Source organism: Adiantum capillus-veneris, chromosome 12, assembly GCF_014529385.1.
Source record: "Adiantum capillus-veneris isolate H3 chromosome 12, ASM1452938v2, whole genome shotgun sequence".
NCBI lineage: Eukaryota > Viridiplantae > Streptophyta > Polypodiopsida > Polypodiales > Pteridaceae > Adiantum > Adiantum capillus-veneris.
In genome coordinates, this window is record NC_140942.1 from 8,528,339 (window position 1) to 8,555,387 (window position 27,049).

The 27,049-nt window shown below is 37.9% G+C and overlaps 3 protein-coding genes across 4 annotated transcripts in view; 1 reads left to right on the top strand and 2 right to left on the bottom strand.

Annotated features, from left to right (window-relative positions):
• The window catches only part of RHL2 (Spo11/DNA topoisomerase VI, subunit A protein), a 53,372-nt gene that overhangs the window by 22,055 nt on the left and 4,268 nt on the right, over window positions 1-27,049 (bottom strand). Inside the window, exon 2 of one of the 2 annotated variants that reach the window (XM_086524847.1) lies at window positions 22,384-22,833. The exons of the other annotated variant lie outside the window; for it this stretch is intronic. The gene's annotated coding sequence lies outside the window, so the exon portion shown is untranslated. Of the gene's footprint in view, window positions 1-22,383; window positions 22,834-27,049 lie in introns of those variants that run through there. 2 annotated transcript variants of the gene reach the window in all.
• On the bottom strand, window positions 14,253-16,367 carry LOC147445288 (uncharacterized). The gene is made up of 5 exons (XM_086526054.1): window positions 16,308-16,367; window positions 15,872-15,945; window positions 15,097-15,131; window positions 14,788-14,982; window positions 14,253-14,713 (listed from the first exon to the last, which is right to left on the bottom strand). Exons 1-5 carry the CDS (start codon window positions 16,365-16,367, stop codon window positions 14,253-14,255), a joined length of 825 nt encoding a protein of 274 aa, XP_086382180.1.
• On the top strand, window positions 16,563-17,016 carry LOC147445289 (uncharacterized). Its single transcript, XM_086525993.1, is given in 2 exon segments — window positions 16,563-16,634; window positions 16,636-17,016. Coding segments are annotated over 2 exon segments (453 nt in total).

Here is a 27,049-nt window from a genome sequence, read left to right on the forward strand (position 1 = left end):
TTTGTGGTCAAAAGTTTTTAGGAAAATTATAGTAAGTGTAAACCTATGATATAAAGTTGAGGAAATGAAATCTTTGAGAGAAAATAAATAAAATAAATATTAAGCTCAAAATAAGCAGATTCCAAGCTTAAAATTCGATGAAAAAATTAGGAAAAAGATATACAAAATTATAAGAAGATAAAGATAGCTTAGAAAACCCTTAGGGAAGGCGTAAAAAAAGTTATCATGTCTATATAGAAAAATAAGAAATTACTAGGTCAAGAATTTATCAATTGAGACTATAAATTTAACCTAGATTTAGGTAAAATTGGATACAAAGGTTAAGTTTAGCTTTCGGATAATTTACCTAATGATTAGACATCTTTTTCATAAGGAATAAGAAGTTATGGCACCTAAAAGGACCCGAGCCAATCTTGCATCTGATGATGAGGGCCGAACTCTAAAAAGAACTAGAGCGTCACACGACGATGAAGCTGGGCCTGGTAGTAGGCCTATGGAGGAGAGTCTTCAGGCGCTAGCGCAGCAACAGATGGCCGATCAGTCCCATGTGGGTTTCCCATTATTCAATTAAGTCTTTAAATAGTTTAAGTTCTTTTATAAGTTAGCATTGCATACGTAAGGAATGAGTAAGAATCAAAAAAGGAATAATTGACCAAAAACGGAGGGTAACTTCCAACGTGCATTGTTTATAATATAGGAAAGAATTGTTTGGGTTAAAATTGGTTGAATTAGGAAAGATATGATTGATCATCCTTAAGACAACTTGTATCAAGACACCTCCGACTCCTTGGTATATTTTGATGAATAATGATGGCTTTCCAGCCACGAATAAGTCGGTTACCTCCATGAACGATGAGTTTCTACTCCGTGTCATGTCTTGATGTTTCTATGTAAGTTAGGATATTGTTTTTTTATCCTAGGGGAGCCGCCCGGTTATATGGGCAACTGGTTTGGTGCATGGGCACCCGGAACCTTGGGTGGGGGTTTATCCACTCTGGATTATGAATAAGGAATGGGTGCCATTTTTTTTTCACCCTTAGGTGGTCTTGAGACAAGAAGAGTACTGGTCATGGTTATTATGGACAATGTTTTGATTTGACAGTACCCTGTCTTAAGTTTAACGATGTCTGTTTGCTAAAAGAATGTTTTCAATACAGTTTTCAAGGGCTATTTTAATGAAATATTGTTATGAAGAATAAAGGAATCATTATTTTAATTGTGATAAGAAAGTGGTATTAATTAAATAACAAAAGAATCATAAAGGTTGTCAATCATGGGCGGGTGGACTTGATTAGTCAGGTAACTATCCATCCCTACGCACTAAAACGTTTAGAAAACTTCTTCACTTGGAGGAGGAGTCCACCAGTGGCTGTGCCCTCACATATGTTACAGGGGAAAAAGCATTGGTTGAGGATACCTTAGCCAAATTGTGGCAGTTATAGGGCCGAAATAGTTTTTTGAACTTTTAGCACGTTGTCCCGTTTTTGCTGCGAGACAGGACTAGGTCTTTTTCTAAGGCTATAGACCCAAGCCATTGTCAATGGTAAAGGTCTATTCCTTGGATTTTTCTTGTTTAGAGACTCTGATTTTTATCAGACCTAGAGACCTGTCAAGGATCCCATCCCGATCTCGGTATAGGCGGTTTGGGGATGTCACAAGTGGTATCACAGCGTGTGTTAATTAAAGTCTTGGACCTAGGGAAAAGTTTAAGATGTTAGGTTGAAATAAGAGATCTTTGAAAAATTCAATTAAAGAGGTAATTAATTGAAAAGACAGAGAGAAAGAAAGAGAGAGAATTATCCCCATCTTTGCAGGTAGATTTCCATCAGGACCAGGCCTACCGCAAATCCATGGATTTCAACATTAAGTTTATCAGAGCTTGCCTATCCCGACACTATTCAATGCAAAAAAGCGTAATGAAATGGCTAGATAATAGATTTTGTCCTTCCACTTGGAGGATCAGCTGGTCAGGATCTAGTGGAATTTTCTTCATTAATGCGGGAGAGTTAGAAGGTTTAGAACTAAATATGAAGAGACTCAGCTGGGCCGAAGATGGGCCGAAGATGTTCAAGTGATTGAAGTATACTTTTTCATTGGAACGGAGAATCCAGAGAAAACCCTTGTAATAGGTGATGTCCAAGTATCATAAAATCAGTGGGTGTTTGATCAAGTGTCTAAAGTTATCTACCCAGGTAGAATTAGGCCCATAGGTGTAGACCTTAGTTTTAATGGACCAAAAGATGTTGTATATTTTGATCCTATATCTGATCCACCCAAAGTCCACAAGATTCTGGTATAGGATTGTCGTCACCCTTGTACATAGTAGGACCTTCATGGATTGTATTAACTCTTATACATATTATGGTTCTTATGGGTATGCTATAAGCAGTTTTGTTTATGGCTTGGCAATTGTCTTCATCCTGTGTGAAAATAAGTTAAAAGCATAAGTAAGAGAGATTTCAATTGGCTACAGTTAGTAATCCGAGAGCTCAACAACAATAGGCAGTTTTGTAGACCACTATAAGTCGATAATGTAAAATTTTGAGTTACTTATATAATGTTATACATTATTTTCTTCCCCAAATTCTTAAGGAATCTAAAGTTAAATTAGCATTCAATCAAGAAATTAAGGGTTGATTTAGCAAATGAGAGAGAGGTTCTCGAGAGTATGAAAAGAAATTGAATCTTGAGAGTAAGATAGTTATTAAGAAACCAACTCACATTCTTTGTGCACACGATAGCCTTCCTTGAAAAATGACCTAGATATGAGTGTATTATTGTACAAGACTAATAGGGAGCCAAAAAAAGAACTCTTGGTATGATACTTCTTAAAACCCTTTACATATTGTTGGTCAACCAAGTTAGAGCGCAAAGGGGGTACCTTTGGTGCAATGGTGGAAGCTTATGCCGAACGCAGATTGCTCAAAATGGCAAGAACATGCCGAGCGCGTTCAAATTGGCAAAGCTAGAATACATGATGCTTGTCGAACATTGATTGCTCTGAATGGTCAGTTAGACCGAGCGCGTTCATGTTGACAAGGTGGATATATGGATCTTTTATGGAATTAATTTAACCTGGTTTTTGAGATGATACAAATGGTTTGTAAAGGTTTTTAAGATGGGCTCAGCACTAAGAGTTTCTTGAGAAAAAAATGACTAGCAAGTAACTCCAACCACAAACTAAAAAGAACTCTTAGAGTAATCAGTAACATTTGGTAAAGTGGGAAGGTTATAACTTCGAAGATGCCACTTGGAAGGATGAATTTCTCTTCTCAAAGATTTTCCCAATTTCGGTTGAGATGAGGGCATCTCAAATTCTTAAGTTGGGGTGATTGTATGGTTTCCAGTTTCTGAAACCTTAAAGATTATATAAAGCTTAATCAAACTGATATGATTATTAAAAAAGCAATGTAGAATTGTCCGACCGTGGCAAATATTGGTATTTTTGGAATCTTAAGCATAGAAAACCCCGGGCTAGAAATTTTTAGAACAGAATTCTGATAAAGTCTGGAAAAGTTACGGGCTCTGAAAGGTTACACTAAGAATTTAATTAGTTAAGTTAAATTGGATGGTTTCAGTAATTATTATTAATAAAGACTTTCTTATCCTAAGGTTCTAGAAATTACTGATATTTCCAATTTTCATCATTAAAAATCAGTGAAATTAGTAAAAATCGATTCTAGAAGCTAGGGGGGCTGTGGGGAACCTGCTCGGGACTAGATTTAGCAGCAGGGGACGTTTTTGGAGCTATAGGGCTACTTGGGATGCAAGTTACTGCCATTTTCCAACCTTTGAGTGCCCAGAAACCTATAAATATGACCCTTACTTCACATTTTCAAACAGACTCGGAGCCTTGGCACATTCTCTCTCATCTAGAGAGACCGCTACACAGAAATCACTAGAGATCAAGCTCTAGTTGGTTAATTAAACGGTAATTACCTTAATCTTTCTTAATTAGCGAAGGTAGGTTAACCTATTTTTTTAATAAATTGAAGATTAATCCTATGTATACTAAAAAATCCTCTCTTAATTAAATATTCTCTGCTGAATATTGTGATTAAGCTTAGGGATATTAAACTAATTAATTATTATATCATATTCGAACTGAAATTATCCATTTTAATCATAAATTACTGGGAATTATATTAATTAAGTTTAGATTAAGTTGAGATAATTATCAGAGCTTTATTAGACTATCCTTATGTTAGGAAAATTATCTTATAATTTTTTGAGTAATTTTCATATTAATTAAGCAGAATTACACTATTTTCGAGCAAAAAATAAAGCGAAAAATGATCAAATTGATTCAAAATTATTTAAGATAATTATCAGAGGTTAACCACATCTTAGGGAACTCGTGATAATTATGTTAACCTTAGATAACTAGTTTACCTAATTATCTCAGCAGCATTACACTCTTTTTAGGGGAAATTAAAAGGGGGAAAATAGCAAATTGATTCAAAATGCTTTGAGATATTTATCAGAGGTTAATTACATCTTGAAAAACCCATAATAATTATGTTAATCTCAGGTAAATAGTTTACCTAATTATCTTAGCAGACTTATACTATTTTTAGGACAAATTAAAAGGCGGAAAATAGCAAATTAATTCAAAATGGTTTGAGTTATTTATCAGAGATTAATCACATCTTAGGAAACCCATAATAATTATGATAACCTCAGATAATTATTTTACCTAATTATCTTAGTTGAATCACACTGTTTTTAAGAGAAATTAAAGGAAGAAAAATAGTAAATTGATTCAAAATGCTTTTAGTTATTTATCAAAGGTTAATCATATCTTAAAAAACTTGTGATAATTATGTTAACCTCAGATAATTAGTTTATCTAATTATCTTAGCAGAATTACATTGTTTTTAGAAAAAATTAAAATAGAGAAAATAGCAAATTGATTCAAAATGCTTTGAGTTATTTATCAGAGGTTAATGACATCTTAAGAAACTTGTGATAATTATTTTAACCTCAGATAATTAGTTTATCTAATTATCTTAACAGAATTACACTGTTTTTAGGACAAATTAAAAGGAAGAAAATAACAAATTGATTCAAAATGATTTGAGATAATTATCAGAGGTAATCATATCTTATGAGACCCATAATAATTATCTTAACCTCAGATAATTAGTATAACTAATTATCTCAGTAGAATTACATTGTTTATAGTGAAAAATAAAAAGGGGAGAATAGTAAACCATGTTAGATAATTACATGCTACTTTTCAGAGCTATATTACATCATGAAAAAGTCGTGATAATTATGTCAAGGTTAGAAACTTAGGATAGATATTTATCTAAGTCAAATTATACTAATTTTAGCTAAAAACTAAAAGAGAAAATTAGTAAATCGTGTTAGATGATTACATGCTATTTTTCAAAGCTATATTACATCATGGAAAAGCTGTGATAATTATGTCAAGGTTATAAATTTAGGATAGATATTTATCTAGGTCAAATTATACTAATTCTAGTTGAGAATTAAGAGGGGAAATTAGTAAATCATCTTATATGATTACAAACTATTTATCAAAGTTAGATTACATGATAATAAGGCCGTGATAATTATTTCAAGGTTGGAAAATTAGTAAAAATATTTATCTAAGTCAAATTATAGTAATTTTAGCTAAAAATTAAAGATGGAAATTAGATAATTAAGTTGAAAAATAATAAGATAATTACCAAACATCAAAAATATCCTCTTCTACTTGTGATAATTTTACCATAGTTAATTAGTGAGTTCAGAAAATTATAATTGACTAAAAGTCCTATTTTTGGCAAAAGATTAATTAAAATAAATAGACTTTGTGGTCAAAAGTTTTTAGGAAAATTATAGTAAGTGTAAACCTATGATATAAAGTTGAGGAAATGAAATCTTTGAGAGAAAATAAATAAAATAAATATTAAGCTCAAAATAAGCAGATTCCAAGCTTAAAATTCGATGAAAAAATTAGGAAAAAGATATACAAAATTATAAGAAGATAAAGATAGCTTAGAAAACCCTTAGGGAAGGCGTAAAAAAAGTTATCATGTCTATATAGAAAAATAAGAAATTACTAGGTCAAGAATTTATCAATTGAGACTATAAATTTAACCTAGATTTAGGTAAAATTGGATACAAAGGTTAAGTTTAGCTTTCGGATAATTTACCTAATGATTAGACATCTTTTTCATAAGGAATAAGAAGTTATGGCACCTAAAAGGACCCGAGCCAATCTTGCATCTGATGATGAGGGCCGAACTCTAAAAAGAACTAGAGCGTCACACGACGATGAAGCTGGGCCTGGTAGTAGGCCTATGGAGGAGAGTCTTCAGGCGCTAGCGCAGCAACAGATGGCCGATCAGTCCCATGTGGGTTTCCCATTATTCAATTAAGTCTTTAAATAGTTTAAGTTCTTTTATAAGTTAGCATTGCATACGTAAGGAATGAGTAAGAATCAAAAAAGGAATAATTGACCAAAAACGGAGGGTAACTTCCAACGTGCATTGTTTATAATATAGGAAAGAATTGTTTGGGTTAAAATTGGTTGAATTAGGAAAGATATGATTGATCATCCTTAAGACAACTTGTATCAAGACACCTCCGACTCCTTGGTATATTTTGATGAATAATGATGGCTTTCCAGCCACGAATAAGTCGGTTACCTCCATGAACGATGAGTTTCTACTCCGTGTCATGTCTTGATGTTTCTATGTAAGTTAGGATATTGTTTTTTTATCCTAGGGGAGCCGCCCGGTTATATGGGCAACTGGTTTGGTGCATGGGCACCCGGAACCTTGGGTGGGGGTTTATCCACTCTGGATTATGAATAAGGAATGGGTGCCATTTTTTTTTCACCCTTAGGTGGTCTTGAGACAAGAAGAGTACTGGTCATGGTTATTATGGACAATGTTTTGATTTGACAGTACCCTGTCTTAAGTTTAACGATGTCTGTTTGCTAAAAGAATGTTTTCAATACAGTTTTCAAGGGCTATTTTAATGAAATATTGTTATGAAGAATAAAGGAATCATTATTTTAATTGTGATAAGAAAGTGGTATTAATTAAATAACAAAAGAATCATAAAGGTTGTCAATCATGGGCGGGTGGACTTGATTAGTCAGGTAACTATCCATCCCTACGCACTAAAACGTTTAGAAAACTTCTTCACTTGGAGGAGGAGTCCACCAGTGGCTGTGCCCTCACATATGTTACAGGGGAAAAAGCATTGGTTGAGGATACCTTAGCCAAATTGTGGCAGTTATAGGGCCGAAATAGTTTTTTGAACTTTTAGCACGTTGTCCCGTTTTTGCTGCGAGACAGGACTAGGTCTTTTTCTAAGGCTATAGACCCAAGCCATTGTCAATGGTAAAGGTCTATTCCTTGGATTTTTCTTGTTTAGAGACTCTGATTTTTATCAGACCTAGAGACCTGTCAAGGATCCCATCCCGATCTCGGTATAGGCGGTTTGGGGATGTCACAAGTGGTATCACAGCGTGTGTTAATTAAAGTCTTGGACCTAGGGAAAAGTTTAAGATGTTAGGTTGAAATAAGAGATCTTTGAAAAATTCAATTAAAGAGGTAATTAATTGAAAAGACAGAGAGAAAGAAAGAGAGAGAATTATCCCCATCTTTGCAGGTAGATTTCCATCAGGACCAGGCCTACCGCAAATCCATGGATTTCAACATTAAGTTTATCAGAGCTTGCCTATCCCGACACTATTCAATGCAAAAAAGCGTAATGAAATGGCTAGATAATAGATTTTGTCCTTCCACTTGGAGGATCAGCTGGTCAGGATCTAGTGGAATTTTCTTCATTAATGCGGGAGAGTTAGAAGGTTTAGAACTAAATATGAAGAGACTCAGCTGGGCCGAAGATGGGCCGAAGATGTTCAAGTGATTGAAGTATACTTTTTCATTGGAACGGAGAATCCAGAGAAAACCCTTGTAATAGGTGATGTCCAAGTATCATAAAATCAGTGGGTGTTTGATCAAGTGTCTAAAGTTATCTACCCAGGTAGAATTAGGCCCATAGGTGTAGACCTTAGTTTTAATGGACCAAAAGATGTTGTATATTTTGATCCTATATCTGATCCACCCAAAGTCCACAAGATTCTGGTATAGGATTGTCGTCACCCTTGTACATAGTAGGACCTTCATGGATTGTATTAACTCTTATACATATTATGGTTCTTATGGGTATGCTATAAGCAGTTTTGTTTATGGCTTGGCAATTGTCTTCATCCTGTGTGAAAATAAGTTAAAAGCATAAGTAAGAGAGATTTCAATTGGCTACAGTTAGTAATCCGAGAGCTCAACAACAATAGGCAGTTTTGTAGACCACTATAAGTCGATAATGTAAAATTTTGAGTTACTTATATAATGTTATACATTATTTTCTTCCCCAAATTCTTAAGGAATCTAAAGTTAAATTAGCATTCAATCAAGAAATTAAGGGTTGATTTAGCAAATGAGAGAGAGGTTCTCGAGAGTATGAAAAGAAATTGAATCTTGAGAGTAAGATAGTTATTAAGAAACCAACTCACATTCTTTGTGCACACGATAGCCTTCCTTGAAAAATGACCTAGATATGAGTGTATTATTGTACAAGACTAATAGGGAGCCAAAAAAAGAACTCTTGGTATGATACTTCTTAAAACCCTTTACATATTGTTGGTCAACCAAGTTAGAGCGCAAAGGGGGTACCTTTGGTGCAATGGTGGAAGCTTATGCCGAACGCAGATTGCTCAAAATGGCAAGAACATGCCGAGCGCGTTCAAATTGGCAAAGCTAGAATACATGATGCTTGTCGAACATTGATTGCTCTGAATGGTCAGTTAGACCGAGCGCGTTCATGTTGACAAGGTGGATATATGGATCTTTTATGGAATTAATTTAACCTGGTTTTTGAGATGATACAAATGGTTTGTAAAGGTTTTTAAGATGGGCTCAGCACTAAGAGTTTCTTGAGAAAAAAATGACTAGCAAGTAACTCCAACCACAAACTAAAAAGAACTCTTAGAGTAATCAGTAACATTTGGTAAAGTGGGAAGGTTATAACTTCGAAGATGCCACTTGGAAGGATGAATTTCTCTTCTCAAAGATTTTCCCAATTTCGGTTGAGATGAGGGCATCTCAAATTCTTAAGTTGGGGTGATTGTATGGTTTCCAGTTTCTGAAACCTTAAAGATTATATAAAGCTTAATCAAACTGATATGATTATTAAAAAAGCAATGTAGAATTGTCCGACCGTGGCAAATATTGGTATTTTTGGAATCTTAAGCATAGAAAACCCCGGGCTAGAAATTTTTAGAACAGAATTCTGATAAAGTCTGGAAAAGTTACGGGCTCTGAAAGGTTACACTAAGAATTTAATTAGTTAAGTTAAATTGGATGGTTTCAGTAATTATTATTAATAAAGACTTTCTTATCCTAAGGTTCTAGAAATTACTGATATTTCCAATTTTCATCATTAAAAATCAGTGAAATTAGTAAAAATCGATTCTAGAAGCTAGGGGGGCTGTGGGGAACCTGCTCGGGACTAGATTTAGCAGCAGGGGACGTTTTTGGAGCTATAGGGCTACTTGGGATGCAAGTTACTGCCATTTTCCAACCTTTGAGTGCCCAGAAACCTATAAATATGACCCTTACTTCACATTTTCAAACAGACTCGGAGCCTTGGCACATTCTCTCTCATCTAGAGAGACCGCTACACAGAAATCACTAGAGATCAAGCTCTAGTTGGTTAATTAAACGGTAATTACCTTAATCTTTCTTAATTAGCGAAGGTAGGTTAACCTATTTTTTTAATAAATTGAAGATTAATCCTATGTATACTAAAAAATCCTCTCTTAATTAAATATTCTCTGCTGAATATTGTGATTAAGCTTAGGGATATTAAACTAATTAATTATTATATCATATTCGAACTGAAATTATCCATTTTAATCATAAATTACTGGGAATTATATTAATTAAGTTTAGATTAAGTTGAGATAATTATCAGAGCTTTATTAGACTATCCTTATGTTAGGAAAATTATCTTATAATTTTTTGAGTAATTTTCATATTAATTAAGCAGAATTACACTATTTTCGAGCAAAAAATAAAGCGAAAAATGATCAAATTGATTCAAAATTATTTAAGATAATTATCAGAGGTTAACCACATCTTAGGGAACTCGTGATAATTATGTTAACCTTAGATAACTAGTTTACCTAATTATCTCAGCAGCATTACACTCTTTTTAGGGGAAATTAAAAGGGGGAAAATAGCAAATTGATTCAAAATGCTTTGAGATATTTATCAGAGGTTAATTACATCTTGAAAAACCCATAATAATTATGTTAATCTCAGGTAAATAGTTTACCTAATTATCTTAGCAGACTTATACTATTTTTAGGACAAATTAAAAGGCGGAAAATAGCAAATTAATTCAAAATGGTTTGAGTTATTTATCAGAGATTAATCACATCTTAGGAAACCCATAATAATTATGATAACCTCAGATAATTATTTTACCTAATTATCTTAGTTGAATCACACTGTTTTTAAGAGAAATTAAAGGAAGAAAAATAGTAAATTGATTCAAAATGCTTTTAGTTATTTATCAAAGGTTAATCATATCTTAAAAAACTTGTGATAATTATGTTAACCTCAGATAATTAGTTTATCTAATTATCTTAGCAGAATTACATTGTTTTTAGAAAAAATTAAAATAGAGAAAATAGCAAATTGATTCAAAATGCTTTGAGTTATTTATCAGAGGTTAATGACATCTTAAGAAACTTGTGATAATTATTTTAACCTCAGATAATTAGTTTATCTAATTATCTTAACAGAATTACACTGTTTTTAGGACAAATTAAAAGGAAGAAAATAACAAATTGATTCAAAATGATTTGAGATAATTATCAGAGGTAATCATATCTTATGAGACCCATAATAATTATCTTAACCTCAGATAATTAGTATAACTAATTATCTCAGTAGAATTACATTGTTTATAGTGAAAAATAAAAAGGGGAGAATAGTAAACCATGTTAGATAATTACATGCTACTTTTCAGAGCTATATTACATCATGAAAAAGTCGTGATAATTATGTCAAGGTTAGAAACTTAGGATAGATATTTATCTAAGTCAAATTATACTAATTTTAGCTAAAAACTAAAAGAGAAAATTAGTAAATCGTGTTAGATGATTACATGCTATTTTTCAAAGCTATATTACATCATGGAAAAGCTGTGATAATTATGTCAAGGTTATAAATTTAGGATAGATATTTATCTAGGTCAAATTATACTAATTCTAGTTGAGAATTAAGAGGGGAAATTAGTAAATCATCTTATATGATTACAAACTATTTATCAAAGTTAGATTACATGATAATAAGGCCGTGATAATTATTTCAAGGTTGGAAAATTAGTAAAAATATTTATCTAAGTCAAATTATAGTAATTTTAGCTAAAAATTAAAGATGGAAATTAGATAATTAAGTTGAAAAATAATAAGATAATTACCAAACATCAAAAATATCCTCTTCTACTTGTGATAATTTTACCATAGTTAATTAGTGAGTTCAGAAAATTATAATTGACTAAAAGTCCTATTTTTGGCAAAAGATTAATTAAAATAAATAGACTTTGTGGTCAAAAGTTTTTAGGAAAATTATAGTAAGTGTAAACCTATGATATAAAGTTGAGGAAATGAAATCTTTGAGAGAAAATAAATAAAATAAATATTAAGCTCAAAATAAGCAGATTCCAAGCTTAAAATTCGATGAAAAAATTAGGAAAAAGATATACAAAATTATAAGAAGATTAAGATAGCTTAGAAAACCCTTAGGGAATTCGTAGAAAAAGTTATCATGCTTATATAGAAAAATAAGAAATTACTAGGTCAAGAATTTATCAATTAAGACTATAAATTTAACCTAGATTTGGGTAAAATTGGATACACAGGTTAAGTTTAGATTTCGGATAATTTACCTAATGATTAGATGTCCTTTTTATAAGGAATATGAAGGTATGGCACCTAAAAGGACCCAAGCCAATCCTACATCTGATGATGAGGGCCGAACTCTAAAAAGAACTAGGGTGTCACATGATGATGAAGCTGAGCCTAGTAGTAGGCCTACGGAGGAGAGTCTTCAGGCGCCAGCACAGCAACAGATGGCCGATCAGTCCCAGGTGGGTTTCCCATTATTCAATTAAGTCTTTAAATAGTTTAAGTTCTTTTATAAGTTAGCATTGCATACGTAAGGAATGAGTAAGACTCAGAAAAGGAATAATTGACCAAAAACGGAGGGTAACTTCCAACATGCATTGTTTATAATATAGGAAAGAATTGTTTGGGTTTAAATTGGTTGAATTAGGAAAGATATGATTGATCGTCCTTAAGACAGCTTGTCTCAAGACACCTCCGACTCCTTGGTATGTTTTGATGAATAATGATGGCTTTCCAGCCACGGATAAGTCAGTTATCCCCATGAACGATGAGTTTCTACTCCGTGTCATGTCTTGATGTTTCTACATAAGTTAGGATACCGTTTTTTTTATCCTAGGGGAGCCGCCCGGTTGTATGGGCAACTGGTTTGGTGTATGGGCACCCGGAACCTTGGGTGGGGGTTTATCCACTCCGGATTATGAATAAGGAATGGGTGCCGTTTTTTTTTCACCCTTAGGTGGTCTTGAGACAAGAAGAGTATTGGTCATGGTTATTATGGACAATGTTTTGATTTGACAGTACCCTGTCTTAAGTTTAAAGATGTTTGTTTGCTAAAAGAATGTTTTCAATACAGTTTTCAAGGGCTATTTTAATTATCTTGTTATGAAGGATAAAAGAAATCATTATTTTAATTGTGATAAGAAAGTGGTATTAATTAAATAACAAAAGAATCATGTGTGAGTGCGGGGTGGTAAGTGGGGATTGACTAAGGTGTCAATCATGGATGGGTGGACCTGATTAGTCAAGTAACTATCCATCCCTGTGCACTAAAACGTTTAGAAAACTTCTTCACTTGGAAGAGGAGTCCACCAGCGGCTGTGCCCTCACATCTGTTAGGGGGAAAAAAGCGTTTGGTTAGGATACCTTAGCCAAATTGTGGCAGTTATAGGACCGAAATAGTCTTTTGGACTTTTAATACATTGTCCCGTTTTCGCTGCGTGACAAGACTAGGTCTTTTGCTAAGGCTATAGACCCAAGCCGTTGTCAATGGTAAAGGTCTATTGCTTGGATTTTTCTTGTTTAGAGAATTTGATTTTTATCAGACCTAGAGACCTGTCAAGGATCCCATCCCGATCATGGTATAGGCGGTTTGGGGATGTCACAGTTGCCCTCCACCTAGACTCACATGTTGTCGTACCATCTACACGACACGCTTTCGTTGCCCACCACTTGGGGGTGGAACGGAGGGAGGGAGGAATAACAAGAGACTTTTTATTGTCACAAGAACAATCCAAACAGATATCAAAGATCTACTCCACAAGTCTTGATCTCAAGATCCAATAAGAAAGAGAGAGGGAATTATTATCTTCCTAGAGTGATTACAAGGACTAAAGTACACCCTCCTTTCTTGTGCACATACACACACCCTTACAGATATGTGTATGTGTGTGACCCAATGGCCATGTTTTTCTTGGCCGCAACAATGCGTGGGTCACACACTAGTTCCACCGTAAATTCCTACTCTACCATTTCTTGAAGCAACGGGTTGGCAGTCATCTTTGCGAGAGTTCACAAAACTCATCTACAAGAGAATATTAAATATGTAAGTCAAATAAAAAAGAGAATGACAGTATCATGCAAGATTTCAAATACATAATAAAAGACTAGAAAACAATAAGCAAGATAGGTCAATTCTTACAAATGCCCTATCTGATGGGAGAGGACCATCTGCAACCAGAAGGTCACCAACAAACCCACCAAATCTTGACTGTGAGTTGTGCTTTTGTAAAATAACAAAAGCAAGTGTGCTTAACTGAGAACATCCAGTTGAAGATTGTTGTGCACCTATGTCATCAAGAAATGCACGTATCTTGCAGTCATGGGCAAAGGTAAGAGACACTGGGAAAGGTTCTCCTGCGCTTACAGCAGTTGTAGCATCAATGTACAAGGAATACAGTGATGATCCCCCATATGCTCTATTTTTGCGCCTGATAATTGGGCTATCAATGTGAACAAAGTCACCGAGGTGGAGCTTGTGGATGTAGAGCTCTATGTATGGATCATTCACCACCACTATAATAGTGTCGGTGCATTATTCATCAACCAAGTTAACCTTCAAGTACTGATTGTATTTCAATTGGTCAAGGCCAACTTTGTAGGTCCCATACAAATTCAATATCTTGCCCTCAATACAGAATCGTGGACTTGAGTTAGAGATGTCAGTAATCAAGAATTGTGGGAGAAGACTTTGAGCAAATGGAACAATGCTAAGATCAATAGGCTTGCTATCTAGTTGAGATGATTCACCTAGTCCATATAGGCCAGAATCTTGAACAGAAGGCTTGACTTCAATCGGGCTTGGATCATTAGTAATGTTAAGAGGTATCTCCTCAATACGGTTTGGGACAATTGTTCCTTGCAGTGGCAGTAGAGGCTCAATAGACAAAGGCTCAATATGGAGAGCTCTTCCCTTGTTCAACGCATGAGGCGGAACAGCTGTTTCAAGATATGCTTCCTTCTTGACATTAATGGGGTCCACCACAGCTTTCTTGCCTACATAATCCAAAAGATAGCAACATAAGCAAACACCTATACGAGTCGGTAAAATGGCTCTCAAACAAACACACTTTGCAAAACTGAAGGCTCACGTCCAAAGTTCACTGAGTCATTCAAATGAAACAATGCGCATGCAATAGGCTTGTGGGGCTTATGGACCTCTTGCTTCGATCTTTTGCAAGGCGGCAATGATGTGCATGCAATTGGGGACACGTCGATACATTTAGCACTCAAGATTGGAGTACCTTCTATCAACCTTCGAAGCTCTGTAGAACATCAATTATGAGGACGTAATGCCTTTCACATATAACAAAAAATTTAATAATGATAGCTAGAAACGCAAGCACTCATTTGCGATAGAAATTTTTTAGTGTGACAACCTTTTTGTATGATTACTCCTTGGATATTAAAGCACCTAGAAGATAAGAGAGGTGCTTGCAATTATAGCAAGATGGGTAATCATATGAGAGTGGTGAATGTTCTTGTGATACATGTCTATGTGTGTCTGTGTGTGTTAGAGAGAGAGAGAGAGATTCAATGGTTATGTGATGAGGATGAGCACATATTAAGCATCGTAGATGTCATGACATAGCACAAGACAAGAACTCTGATGTTCTTGCATTATGCAATCAACAACATAGGAGTTTTAAACCTTGTGCAAATGCAAGCAACTTGGTTATGATGCAAGGAAGTTCCACACACAATATGATAACCAGAAACTCTTCATAGATGGTCTATAGAATGGTAAAGAGCACTTAAACATGTGAAGAAAAGTGCATCCATGCCAAATGGAACCATCGATAGCGGCTACCCCTTGTCAAACATGTGATATCCTCGATCGGTATTCTCAAAAGCAATAGGGCTTACTTTTTCTAAACAGTCACTAAAGGCTAAGTCTTGTTCTACTTCTTGAGCTACATCAGATGATTAGAGCAGCGATGCTATCAACCTATTGCCACATTTTGGCAATCTTTCGTCGATGTGTGAGTCGCAATTCGAGTTGTTGTTGATTTTTTTGCTGGCATCACGATGGGTCAAGACGCAACGCAAAAGATAAAAATGAGAGAGAAATCAAACCAACAATAGTGAAGTGCATCAAGGCTAGACAAAGTGCATTCAAGGCTAGGCACTTAAAGAATAAACTAAGCAACCTACCAAAGCTCTCCTTCGCTTGTTGTGGTGATAAAATCGTCAACACATAGAAAGAGCTCGATCCAGCCTCTCACAATCTACACGTATTGCAAGAATTTCAGTACTTGTTTCTATTTGCTCCGATTGGAACGCTCCTCGAGAAGTTTTAGAGCCGAGGCCAACAATGAAAATTGCCACTTCAAGCGTTGTGCGGCTACATATAAAGCAACTCACCTCCTCACAACAAAAAAGCCAAGATCATGCAGGGATTCAACAACAGGACAACACAACAACAAGAGAATGCCCAAAACAAAGATCGGATTTTCAAAATAGTAATCAAAATAAATATCATCGAACAACAATATTCACCAATTTCGAAACGAGTAGCGCATTCATAATACAGCTCAGCAATAGTGATACAAATTCTTTAATAGTTTGCCCAAGCAAAACGAGAAACTACAGCAACACAAAAGCCTTCAATAACTCTTAGCGCCTTCAAAATCCATGCTGTCAGCACCATCAAAATCTCCACTGCTTATGTACCATTCTCGTGCTTCAGGAGCAAAAGAACTGCCACTATGTTGTTTGGAAGTCATTGGGAAGCAAAGATAACATTACTATTGAATGTCCTCAGAGTTTTTAAGATGCACAAACAGAGAACAACGCTTGCTCTTATACAACTCCATAAGAGGCCTTGCAGTGTGCCGTCCACTAAATGTTGAGTCTCCTCACTGTTCTGCTCGCCACAAGGCCAAAACGAGCACGTTTTTGCATTGCACTGACCTCCCATCGCATTCAATGTGTAGCAACGCAGAAAAGAGAGCCGTTTTGGGTTGCAAGCAGATTCCCATCAGGCATTGAATGCCCTGCACGGCGCAACACAGAGAAGATATGCTATGCCAGAGAAAAGCAAGGCATGTCAGGCTAGCATGCGAGGCGGAAGAGCAATTCACAGCACGCGGGCAAAATGGGGGTATTTACAGCAAGAACGGCGCCTGCCTTCACCTGTAGACCAGCGGTACGTGCGCCTCAATTTCGGCACGCATTCCAGGTGCGCCCATGTGCTGCAAACAACCCTCCTGTCATGCACGCGCTGCAGACAACCCTCCTCTCATGCACGTGCTGCACCGGCCTTCACCGAAAAGATCTTCTACAGGCAAAAGCCCTAACCTTAATGCTCTCAATCCAACTGGCATTCATCTTGGCCGTCCAAAATCAATGGACAGAAAAGTGCACGTTTTCTCCACCAACCTCTCCTATGGCCTCTGTAGGCCAAAAAGAATAGAGCAATCGTGGTTCTTGTGATGTCTCTAATAAATTATTTCTTGTTATTGACAAGAATAATGGACTTGTTTCCTTCTACATGGATCTGGAAAGACATTTTTGTAAAATGCTTTGCTTGCTTGGGCTAGCAAGTTGGTCTTAATATTATAGACACTCTCACGTATTGTGAGTTTTGAAAAAAAAAAAGATTGGGCTAGCAAATGAAGGTCTTCATATGGAAGGTTTTATGGGGAGCCTTGTCGATTGGGGCGAAAGTTTTCACTAGGGGAGTTGGTCTGGATAGATGATCGCAATGCAGAATAGCTAGCAAAGACCTCCCTCACCTGTTCAAAGAGTACTCGATGATTTGTGGCCTCATCGAGAAGATTTGCAAATGGATTCAAAAGACCAAGAAAACTGGTTTCTTCAAGAACAATCTCTTCTTGGGAGGGAAGGAGTTCAAGAGCCAAGCATTGCTTATCGCTATGCAAATCGTGAGGTTTTGTTACTTCAAACATATTTGGAGACAAGGAACTGCCATATCTTTGAGACCACCATGGAAACAACTAAGTTCATGGAAATAATTCAAGAAAGCGGGGGTGATCGTCGCCATTAAACAAATAAACTTTTAATAAGTGGCGCTTTGGGCACCACAATGACTGACTTGCATGGGTAAAGGTGTGGGCTCCTTCCTTGTCATGGGGTAGCTCCCTTATCAATCGATGTAACTATAAAACTTTGAAGCTATCATGGCTCGTCACAAGCATGGTAAGAATTTGTAATTGTTTGATTGTGATAATATAATATAATATACTCACAATTATGAGTTTTTTCCCAAAAACAAAAAGATTGGGCTAGCAAAAGAGATCTCACTAACACGTGCTTTGTTGGTCATTGCTATTTTGAAAAAGGATGAGAGTGTTTATAAGAGTGGAAACAATACATAATGTAAAGAGAAACCATAAATCTGTATATCTATATATATCTATTTCAAAAGGTTGGAGTGAAGATACACGTGGTTGCATCTCTCCCTTTCTCTCACTCTCTCGGTGGGGCGCATTCTCTCACATGGTATCAGAGCAGCAAGCCATCCTGACTGCCCTGTGCCCCACCATGACCCTGCGCATTCCTCGCTATGGCAAAGAAACTCCTTGTTGGTTCTCCTCGCTGCTCTGTGTCGAGCTAGCCATGCCTCTTACACCAAGCTACCCGCATGAACCAATGAGCATCCCTTGCCTAGCTCGCGATTTCTTCATGCCTTTCCTCGTGGCCAATGCTTACAACCCCAAGCTAGCAGAAGTCGACGCTGCTACAAACACTTCAGACAAGCCAACCATGATTCCAGAAGCCACCCATCCTGCTCCAGACTAAGGGCCACTACTCCCATGACGAAACCACTCATATGTTTCAATTCATCGAGCCTGACGGCGATCAACAAGCATGACAAAGATCTGTCCGACCACTCCTCCCATGACAAAAACCAGTGCTATGGTTCAATTCATCGAGCCTGATGTCCTGGTCAAGAAGCATGTCTATTGTATTTGTGCCTAGTAAGGCTACGAATAGATCATTGTCAATTGTAATAGATGATGCATGGAAGAACATCCAAGAATATAACACATTGTTACTCTATACTTGCTCCGAGCTCAGGCTTACTTTCTCTGTTCTCCCATGGGAAGAAGCCGTAGAACATTGTGCAATGCTCTCTCTTCTCTCTCTCTCTCTCTCTCTCTCTCTCTCTCTCTCTCTCTCTCTAATGTCCTTCCAAGTTCAATTTGGAGCGCGCCCATAAGGCGCAAATGAAGGGCATATAAGCCATCTCGCCCCCCCTCTCCACACACAGTCCGCATGGAGATTTCACTTCTGCACTGCCTCTGTTTTCTCTTTAAATCATTGCATATGTTGATTGCATTTCAGTCCACTGGCGTTCTGTCTTGCCTTCACTCTTCAGACAAGTCTCTCACCTCACTCATTCATTTCCTTAGAATCTTTATTTTCTTTATAAAGAAGACAACTAGAGTGCTTCGTGTGCGTTCGACATAAAAAGAAAAAGAAATCGACAAGTTCTATGATTTGATTCTATTAATTATGTTTAAGATATTTATACTGGGAGGAGAGACATTAAAATGAAGCGCGCGTGCGCGCGCACACACACACACAGGGAGAGAGAGAGAGAGAGTTTCTCATAAAATCTTGCTAGATTTTTTTTACAGGAGAGTGTGTTTGGGATATCGATCATAATGTTTGGGAGGTGTACCTCGCAAAAAACCACAAGGAGAATTAAAGTTCTATCAAGCTCAATGTTCGTAATCATACAAGACATCAATCCTATTAATTGTTTGTTATTCCATTTTTATGTTTCAAATAAAGAGAAAACATGCAAGTCTCCTTGCATGGGGGAGTTTGCACAATGCTCCCCATTTTTATAATACAAGGAAACGTGCCATTCCCACGACAGTGTGCAAATTTCAGTGTGTTTGTTTCACTGCGTTCTTAGCGATCAATAGTAGAATGTGGTAGTTGCTACTCACCGCTCGCTCAAATATCTCGTATTTGTAAATGTACAAGAGTTGGGTTTAAGCTTCTTTATGTATTGACTTCAATGAAACATAATAACATTAGAAAGGTATGAAAATTAAGTACACTAAATGAAACATTTTTCTGACTAAACATTGTATAATAAAAAATAAGAATTAGAACAAGTTATGAGTATTTGTACCAATCCAAGTACAATGCTATTTCATTACAAACATTTATCATTTTTCATAACGACTGAAATGTATGCAATTATTAATCTTATCGTAATTTCTTGTTGTCTGGCCTTGAGTCCAACAATAGTCTTTTGCAGTAACTTCTTCACTACGAAATAAAAACCAACCAATGATGCGTCGAGGTAGAGAGCTCCTGATTATGCAAAGTATCACATGCCTTCGAGATGCAAGCATAGGTGATTACATCTAGAGATATGCGTGCTCTCTTGATGTTTGACACATCTTGCACATTTAGTGCATTCAAAGAGGCGACATTCCACACAGGAAGCTGCTTGAGCACTTCTTGTGCTTTCTCAAGCGTACCACATTTGGCGGGGACATATCGACAAAGACATTGCCAAGCATGCCTTTGACTAACAATAACAGCTCGAGTTTTTGTGTATATATCAGCATGTTGCGCAGAGCCACATGCCTTCAGGATGCATGTGTAAGTGATTGCATCTGGAGAGAGGCCCTCGTTTTGTGCATCTACTGAAAACAGACTAGAGCTTTCTCCTCTGGGGAAAATCATGCAATCAATGCATTCCAAGAGTCCACACTCTGGAAAGGAAGCTAGAAAAATCCAAAGCTCTCTAGCCATGCTCTTGTGGTCCGTATCTTGCGAATATCCCAAGAGTCCACACTTCAAATCTTCGGGTTCGAGCGTAGCAAAGGAGAGGACAGTGAGCATGATTGTGCAGGTTTTGGCATCACGCGAGAGCGCGTAGAGGTTGAGGTCGCCCCATCAAGGGCTAGACTCACCGTCGCCCTGCGTGGGCTGATATAGGCTACTAGCTGACCCAATATAGGGGCTGCGAGCATGTTACTGCATGTTTGTTTTGAGGAAAAAATTACACTCTACAAAGCTCTAGTCTCTTCGCAGTGTTTGCGCTAATCTGCAACGCCTGCAATGGGCTACGGTTTAGGTCGCTTTCTTTGGGGATTGAGCAAATTTTGCATCGAAGGAATGCACAAGCCGCTGGTTATTACAGGTTAGTAGAATCTTTGCATTCAGGCTGCAAGCCGTTGTTTCCATTTGCTGTGAGTTTTTATGTCCGCATCCAGACTGTGGTTCTGGTCTCTATTTGGTCAAGTATCATCGCTCTACAATTTTGGTCATTCGCAGGGGTTCGAGAGCCAGGTTGAGGGAGGCGAGGAGTGCTCTCTCACCCCTTTTGCATTGAGCATTTATCGCCTGTAGTGGGCTAAGAGATTTCTCCGCTAGTCGGAGGTTTTTGCTGGCTTCTTTTGTTGATGTATAGCTGCGCAGCCGGGCTGAATATTGCGAGTTTATGCAAGTTGGATTTTGAGCAGTCGTACTCTCCAACAAAAATTGTGCGGGTGCCTTCTAAGGGCTATGTTTATGAAGCCGCCTAGTCTCCGTAGAGCCAAAACGTGCTATGCTTTTCTTGCGAATCTTGCTGGTCTTTTTGAGTGGGTCTCCGACCCGTAGTTTTGTATGCCAGTTGGGGATAACATTGTATGAGCTTGCGAGCTCTTGCTTGCATTTCATTTTGGTTGCAGAGCCCGTGTAGGCTCTACGAGCTGAGGTGAGTAGACCCTCACTCGATTTCTATCATTTTGTATCAGCTTTGCTGGTGTTTTTGGTCAGCCATAACTTTGCTCTCAAGCTCGAGTGGAGCCCTGTGTCCATTGTCTTGAGTTCCTTGTGTGGTATATGCTCGAGGGCTCTAACACTTAGGACCAGACTTTAAAAATCTTTTGATGCATGTGAGAGTCGATGCACGCAATCAAAAAAGCATGGATCGTGGCTTCGCATCAGCTCTGAGAATAGTGTAGAGCTCGTTTGCCCCACCGATGTTCGGCACATCCCACTACAACCAGCTAGAGCTTGCTGGCCCTGTCACACTGTTAGTCATATCCCGCAATCAATGCCCTAGAAGAGACAACATCAAGGCAGTGCGACATGCTTTCAAGACAAAAGCATAGGTGATCGATTGCATCTGTATGGATCTCATCGCTTCGCATCTACCAAAAACAGCCCATCTTAGCATCTTATAAATTGCCATATGGCTCAAGATGCAAGCACAGGTGATTGCATCTACATAGATACGCTTGCTTTAAACAGAGAGATGTGATCACTTTGCATCAGTTGAAAATAGACTAGAGATTCCTTGCCCCACTGACTTTCGACATATCCCGCAATTAGTGTGTTTAAAGAGGCGCCATTCCATACAAGAAGCTCCTCCACTTCTTTGTGTGCCTTCTAAGAACACCACTTCTTTTCTGTTACGCTCATCTTCAGTTGAAACCAAGAGCGCCAAAAATCCACTCACGAAGCTTAGGAAGAAGCAATATTTGCTACACAAATATAGACACATACTTGGAAGATCTTGATGAGGAGTCAAAACTTTTATTTCCTATCCAAACTAGAAGCAGGTGCTCAAAAGAAGGATTTGCATCAAGTCAAAAGTGAGTGGACATCACATATTTAGGATCATGCTGGTGAGTGTGTATGTTGGTTGATATGTATGCGAGGTGTGGTGCCAAGAAATATCCATAGAGAGGCAAAAAATACACTAACAACTTTAGGGAAGAAGCAATACTTGCAACACAAATTGAGCATAGATGATTGCATCTGGAGAGAGGACCTCACTTTGCATCTGCTGAAAATAGCTTACAACTTTCTCCTATGGGAAAAATCCTACAGTCAGTGCATTCCAAGAGTCAACAATTTGGACAGGAAGCTCCGCAAGCACTTGCGTAGAGCAACATGCCTTCAAGATGTAAGCATAGCCTTCAAGACAAAAGGATGGGTGGCAGCGCATTTAAAGAGGCAACATCCCGTAGAAGAAGCTCCTCGAGTGCCTTTTTTGCCTTCTGAAGAGCACCATATTTGGCATACACGCCATCTCGGGCAAAGCCAAGCACATCTTTCATGTAGCGTTCATCTTCAATTGAAAGCAAGAGCGTCAACAATCCACTGACGAAGCTCAGCAAGAAGGATTGTACCTAGGCAACAGTGAGTTGACATTAGGAAGTCGCATATTTAGGATCATACTGGTGAGTGTGTACGTTGGTTGACATGTATGCAAATTGTGGGCCAAGAAACTCGATAGAGAGGCAAAAAATACACTAAGATCTGTAGGGAAGAAGAAAACTCAAAACACAAATCAAGCATAGGTGATTGCATCTAGACAGAGGAACTTGCTTTGCATCTGTTGAAAACAGCCTACAACTTTCTCTTGTGGGGCAAACCCTGCAATCAGTGCATTCTAAGAGTCCACAATGCGGACAGGAAGCTCCTCAAGCACTTGCGTAGAGCCACATGCCTTCAAGATGTAAGCATAGCCTTCAGGACGGAAGGATGGGTGGTTAAATTTGGACTGATAAACTTGCTCTTAGCCATTGGCCGAATGGGAGTTGGATCAATGGTTTCTAGTGTTGTCATAGTGTTTTTGATAAGCTGCCTACTCGAATGCAGGTTTCTCTCCAAACCTAGTTATGTACCTTGGCGGCTTGAAAGCTTGCTACAACATTGAAGCCATGGAGAGAGGAAAACAACTCCATTCCAATATTATCTATTATCAAGGGATGGTGTTCCATGGACTTCGCTTCTCGCAGCATCAGGACCTGAGCAAGCATCGAACTGTCTGAAGGTTTTACAACTGGATGGTGTACGTGCAGATGACTTCTCATGGAGCACCATCATTTCGAGCTATGCCAAGCATGGTGAGAGTAAGAGAACCTATGTAATGTACACCCAAATACAGGAGCAACGTATAACTTCAAGCATTGGTCCCTTTATTAGTATGTTAAAAGCTCATGGGAATGTGCACGCTCTAGAAATGGGCAGAAGAGTACATGCTCCGGTGCACAAAAATCTTGAGCTCAAAAGTGATCAATTAGTGATGACCACTGCTCTAATGAGCATGTATGGAAAATGTGGTAGCCTAGTGGATGCCCAACATGCCTTGGGTGAGATATCAAGAAGGGATATCGAAGGATGGAATTCCTTGGTTACTAAATATGCTCGCCAAGGTGACTGCAATTGTGTCTTAACAACATGCAGAGGGAAGGGCTACAACTGGATCAGATCACATTCCTTGCTATCGTTATGGTGTGTAATCATGGAGGGCTAGTGGGTGCAGGCCCTGTATACTTTAAGCTCATGAAAACTGTAATTCTAGTTGAAGAGAGGTTATCTAAAAGGACGCTTTACATATATAAGTTCACGAAACAAAAACAACAAAGAGAGAGAGAGAGAGAGAGAGAGAGAGAGAGAGAGAGAGAGAGAGAGAGAGGTTGAGAACCTTGTTGTGCTGATTGCTAGAGCAGATTGCATACGAGTTTGATGAGGCCCGCTAGAGCAGATTGCACACGAGTTTGATGAGGCTGTTATGATTATTGCTGTTGATTGCCGTTATGCAAAGCAAGACAGAGCTGATGGAGATTTGCTATGCAAAGTAGTCCATGCAGATTCGCTTTATAAAGCTGCTGTGTGTTTTTTTCTCGCCCGATTCACTGCAATTAAAAAATCCATGCACCTTCGCTTTATAAAGCTGTTGTGTGCGTTTTTCTATGCCCGATTAACTGCAATTTTAAAAGCCGCGCAATGATAAATAAAGGGAGATAGCTGTTTTAAAGATCTACCACGTGGGTTACTGAGAGGCTAGGGATTTGAAATTGCCTCTTACGCTAACGAAGTAAAAAAGTCTCAACATTGTAGGTACTAGACTGTGATCACGCAAAACTTAGTTATCAGTTATAGATAACTATGCCTAGAAAAAGCATTAAATGAATAACTGAGCCTCTTGCATGGTCACGGGAGGCTTAATTATTCATTCATCCTCGCAACTATGCCTTGAACTTCACAACTATGCCAAAATTGGCATAGCTACAAAGGGTAGGTAGAGTTATTCATTTAATGCTCCTTTTTGCGTGTGATCGCACAAAACTTAGTTATCAGTTATAGATAACTATGCCCAGACAAAGCATGAAAGGAATAACTGAGCCTCTTGCATGGTCACGGGAGGCTTAATTATTCATTTATCCTCGCAACTATGCCTTGAACTTCACAACTATGCCAAAATTGGCATAGTTACAAAGGGTAGGTAGAGCTATTCATTTAATGCTCCTTTTTGCATGTGACCAAGAATGAGGCTTAGTTATTTGTTCAAATAAATGATAACTAAGCCTCGTGTGACCATAGCCTTAGTACCATGCTTGAGAGAGAGAGAGAGAGAGAGAGAGAGAGAGAGAGAGAGAGAGAGAGAGAGAGAATTTCAATGTTGCAAGAACAATTCTATGGTATGACCTCTCTAGCCATCATTATGTCATTACCATATGTTATTATGGTATATCCATGCATCTAACAAACTTAAAGAGGAGAGATCGCAAGAATCCTTTTAGGATGTGGTCAATCGCACATTACTGAGCTCAAATCTCTTGATGCTAAGGCTACATGAGTTTGGCACTCATCTCAATAGCTAGCATATTACAGCCCTATAGATAATATCATCTCCAGGGCGTCGTTAGGCTCGGAGGAGATGATTATGGGGCAACTTGTCATAGAAGATATGAAGGGGGTGAGCTTTTAAATAGCTTATGGAAGTCTAACATTAGAAAATTGAAGCATGGGAAATACTTTTTGATCAACAAGACTTCACAAAAACGCTTTGGGCACCACATCATCCTCAAAGATGCTCTTTTTAAGCATTAGTGGAGTTACTTTCTTCCATCAAATGCACTCTTTTCAAGCTTTCAACTCCATGCGGGTTGAGAAGGAGAACTTGAAAGTACCACTGATGGAAATAGGATAGACGTAAGGACATGGATATTGTTAGCAATTGCACATTCTCCATCAACCAAGTCTAACAACAAGACACAAGTATTCGAAGATCAAGATTCAGTTGCCAACACTCTTTAGCAAGCACCTCGTTGCTTCTCCATCACGGAGATATCCTCACATCCTTCCAACTCAAGAACACATGACAATTTTCTATCTTGGTTGTCAGCCTCAAGGAAGGAGGTACCGGCGTCGTCAAGCTTGAGCAACATCCAACTGGCAAGACTCTCAAGATTGAAAACTCAAGATATATTATAGGCACACCTAGCAGCATCAAGAAGGCAAAAGCTAGGCTATTGAATTCAAGCTTGACACATTCCATCACGGACATCCTCCCCACTTGACATCACTTGATCCTATCTGTCTCTTGCTTTGACATCCACTATATCCTCTAACTTCTTCCCAAATGCAAAGTATGCCTTTCACCTCAAGTAGGTCCATACATGGCTTAGCAACCACTCCACCTACCCTTCATGCCTAATCAGAGTTTGAGGTTGATGATGTTTTCATGATGGAGGATATTTCATATGTAGTTAAGTGCAACATTGATGAACCCCATTGAAATTCCAATACAAGGAGGCCATCGTCAATCAAGTGAATTCAAATGTTGAAGCCTCAACAAGAATTGATAGAGCATTTGAGGTTTATGTGCAAAGAGAAGCTAAAAATTAGAGAATGCAACCAAGTGCCAATTCCCTTCTTGGCTTGGGTAGCCTTTTACTGTGTAGCAAGGGTGGCATTTTTGGCCTGCTCCTGCTCCTGCTCCTACTCCTGCGCAGCTCTTGCCATTCTTTGTGCATTATGGTGGGCCTTGCCAGTAGCCTGTAGCCCTGTTGTCCTTGGCTTGTTGTGCATGGTGTGAAATGGAAAGTGGAAGACTGACAACCAATAACATGCAAGAATCTATCCTTCCAAATCATCCACAAGGTGATAGCAAGTAGCAAAAATCATCTCACAATAGATGGTGTTGATTGGACTAAAGGTCTACAATGTGTTTTTGTGTGTGTGTTTGGGGATGGAAACTTTGCTCCCTATGCTCTTGAAGGCGACGGGAGTCACATAGACATCTACAAGAGCTATATGACATAAGGACCCGAGTGGAAACAATGGTGGAAAAATCGATGTAGCATTGACATGCTTTTGAATTTGTGACCTTTGACCATCTGTTGACCCAAGGTGGTGTCGACTAACTGCAAAACCCCCCAGTAATTTTTTGCAAAGTGGGAAAAAAAGGTGCAGACAAGCCGGACCGTAACGCTATAGATTAAAGAGAAGTCTGTGGAGCTTCATGTCAATATCTTAATAATGTTGAAACAGCTTGACTAAAAGTGTTATGTAGGTATATTTGAGAACCTTTTTGGCAATAAAGTAACGTTACCT

What these genes read in the sequence shown, in the direction of transcription:
- LOC147445288 (XM_086526054.1), bottom strand. Translation starts at nt 16,367, where the DNA reads ATGGTGCTGACAGCATGGATTTTGAAGGCGCTAAGAGTTATTGAAGGC. An exon ending in TTGAAGGCTTTTGTGTTGCT is followed by an intron (nt 15,946 to 16,307) that starts GTAGTTTCTCGT and finishes CAATACGTGTAG; the next exon opens with ATTGTGAGAGGCTGGATCGA. An exon ending in TGAGCCTTCAGTTTTGCAAA is followed by an intron (nt 14,714 to 14,787) that starts GTGTGTTTGTTT and finishes TGGATTATGTAG; the next exon opens with GCAAGAAAGCTGTGGTGGAC.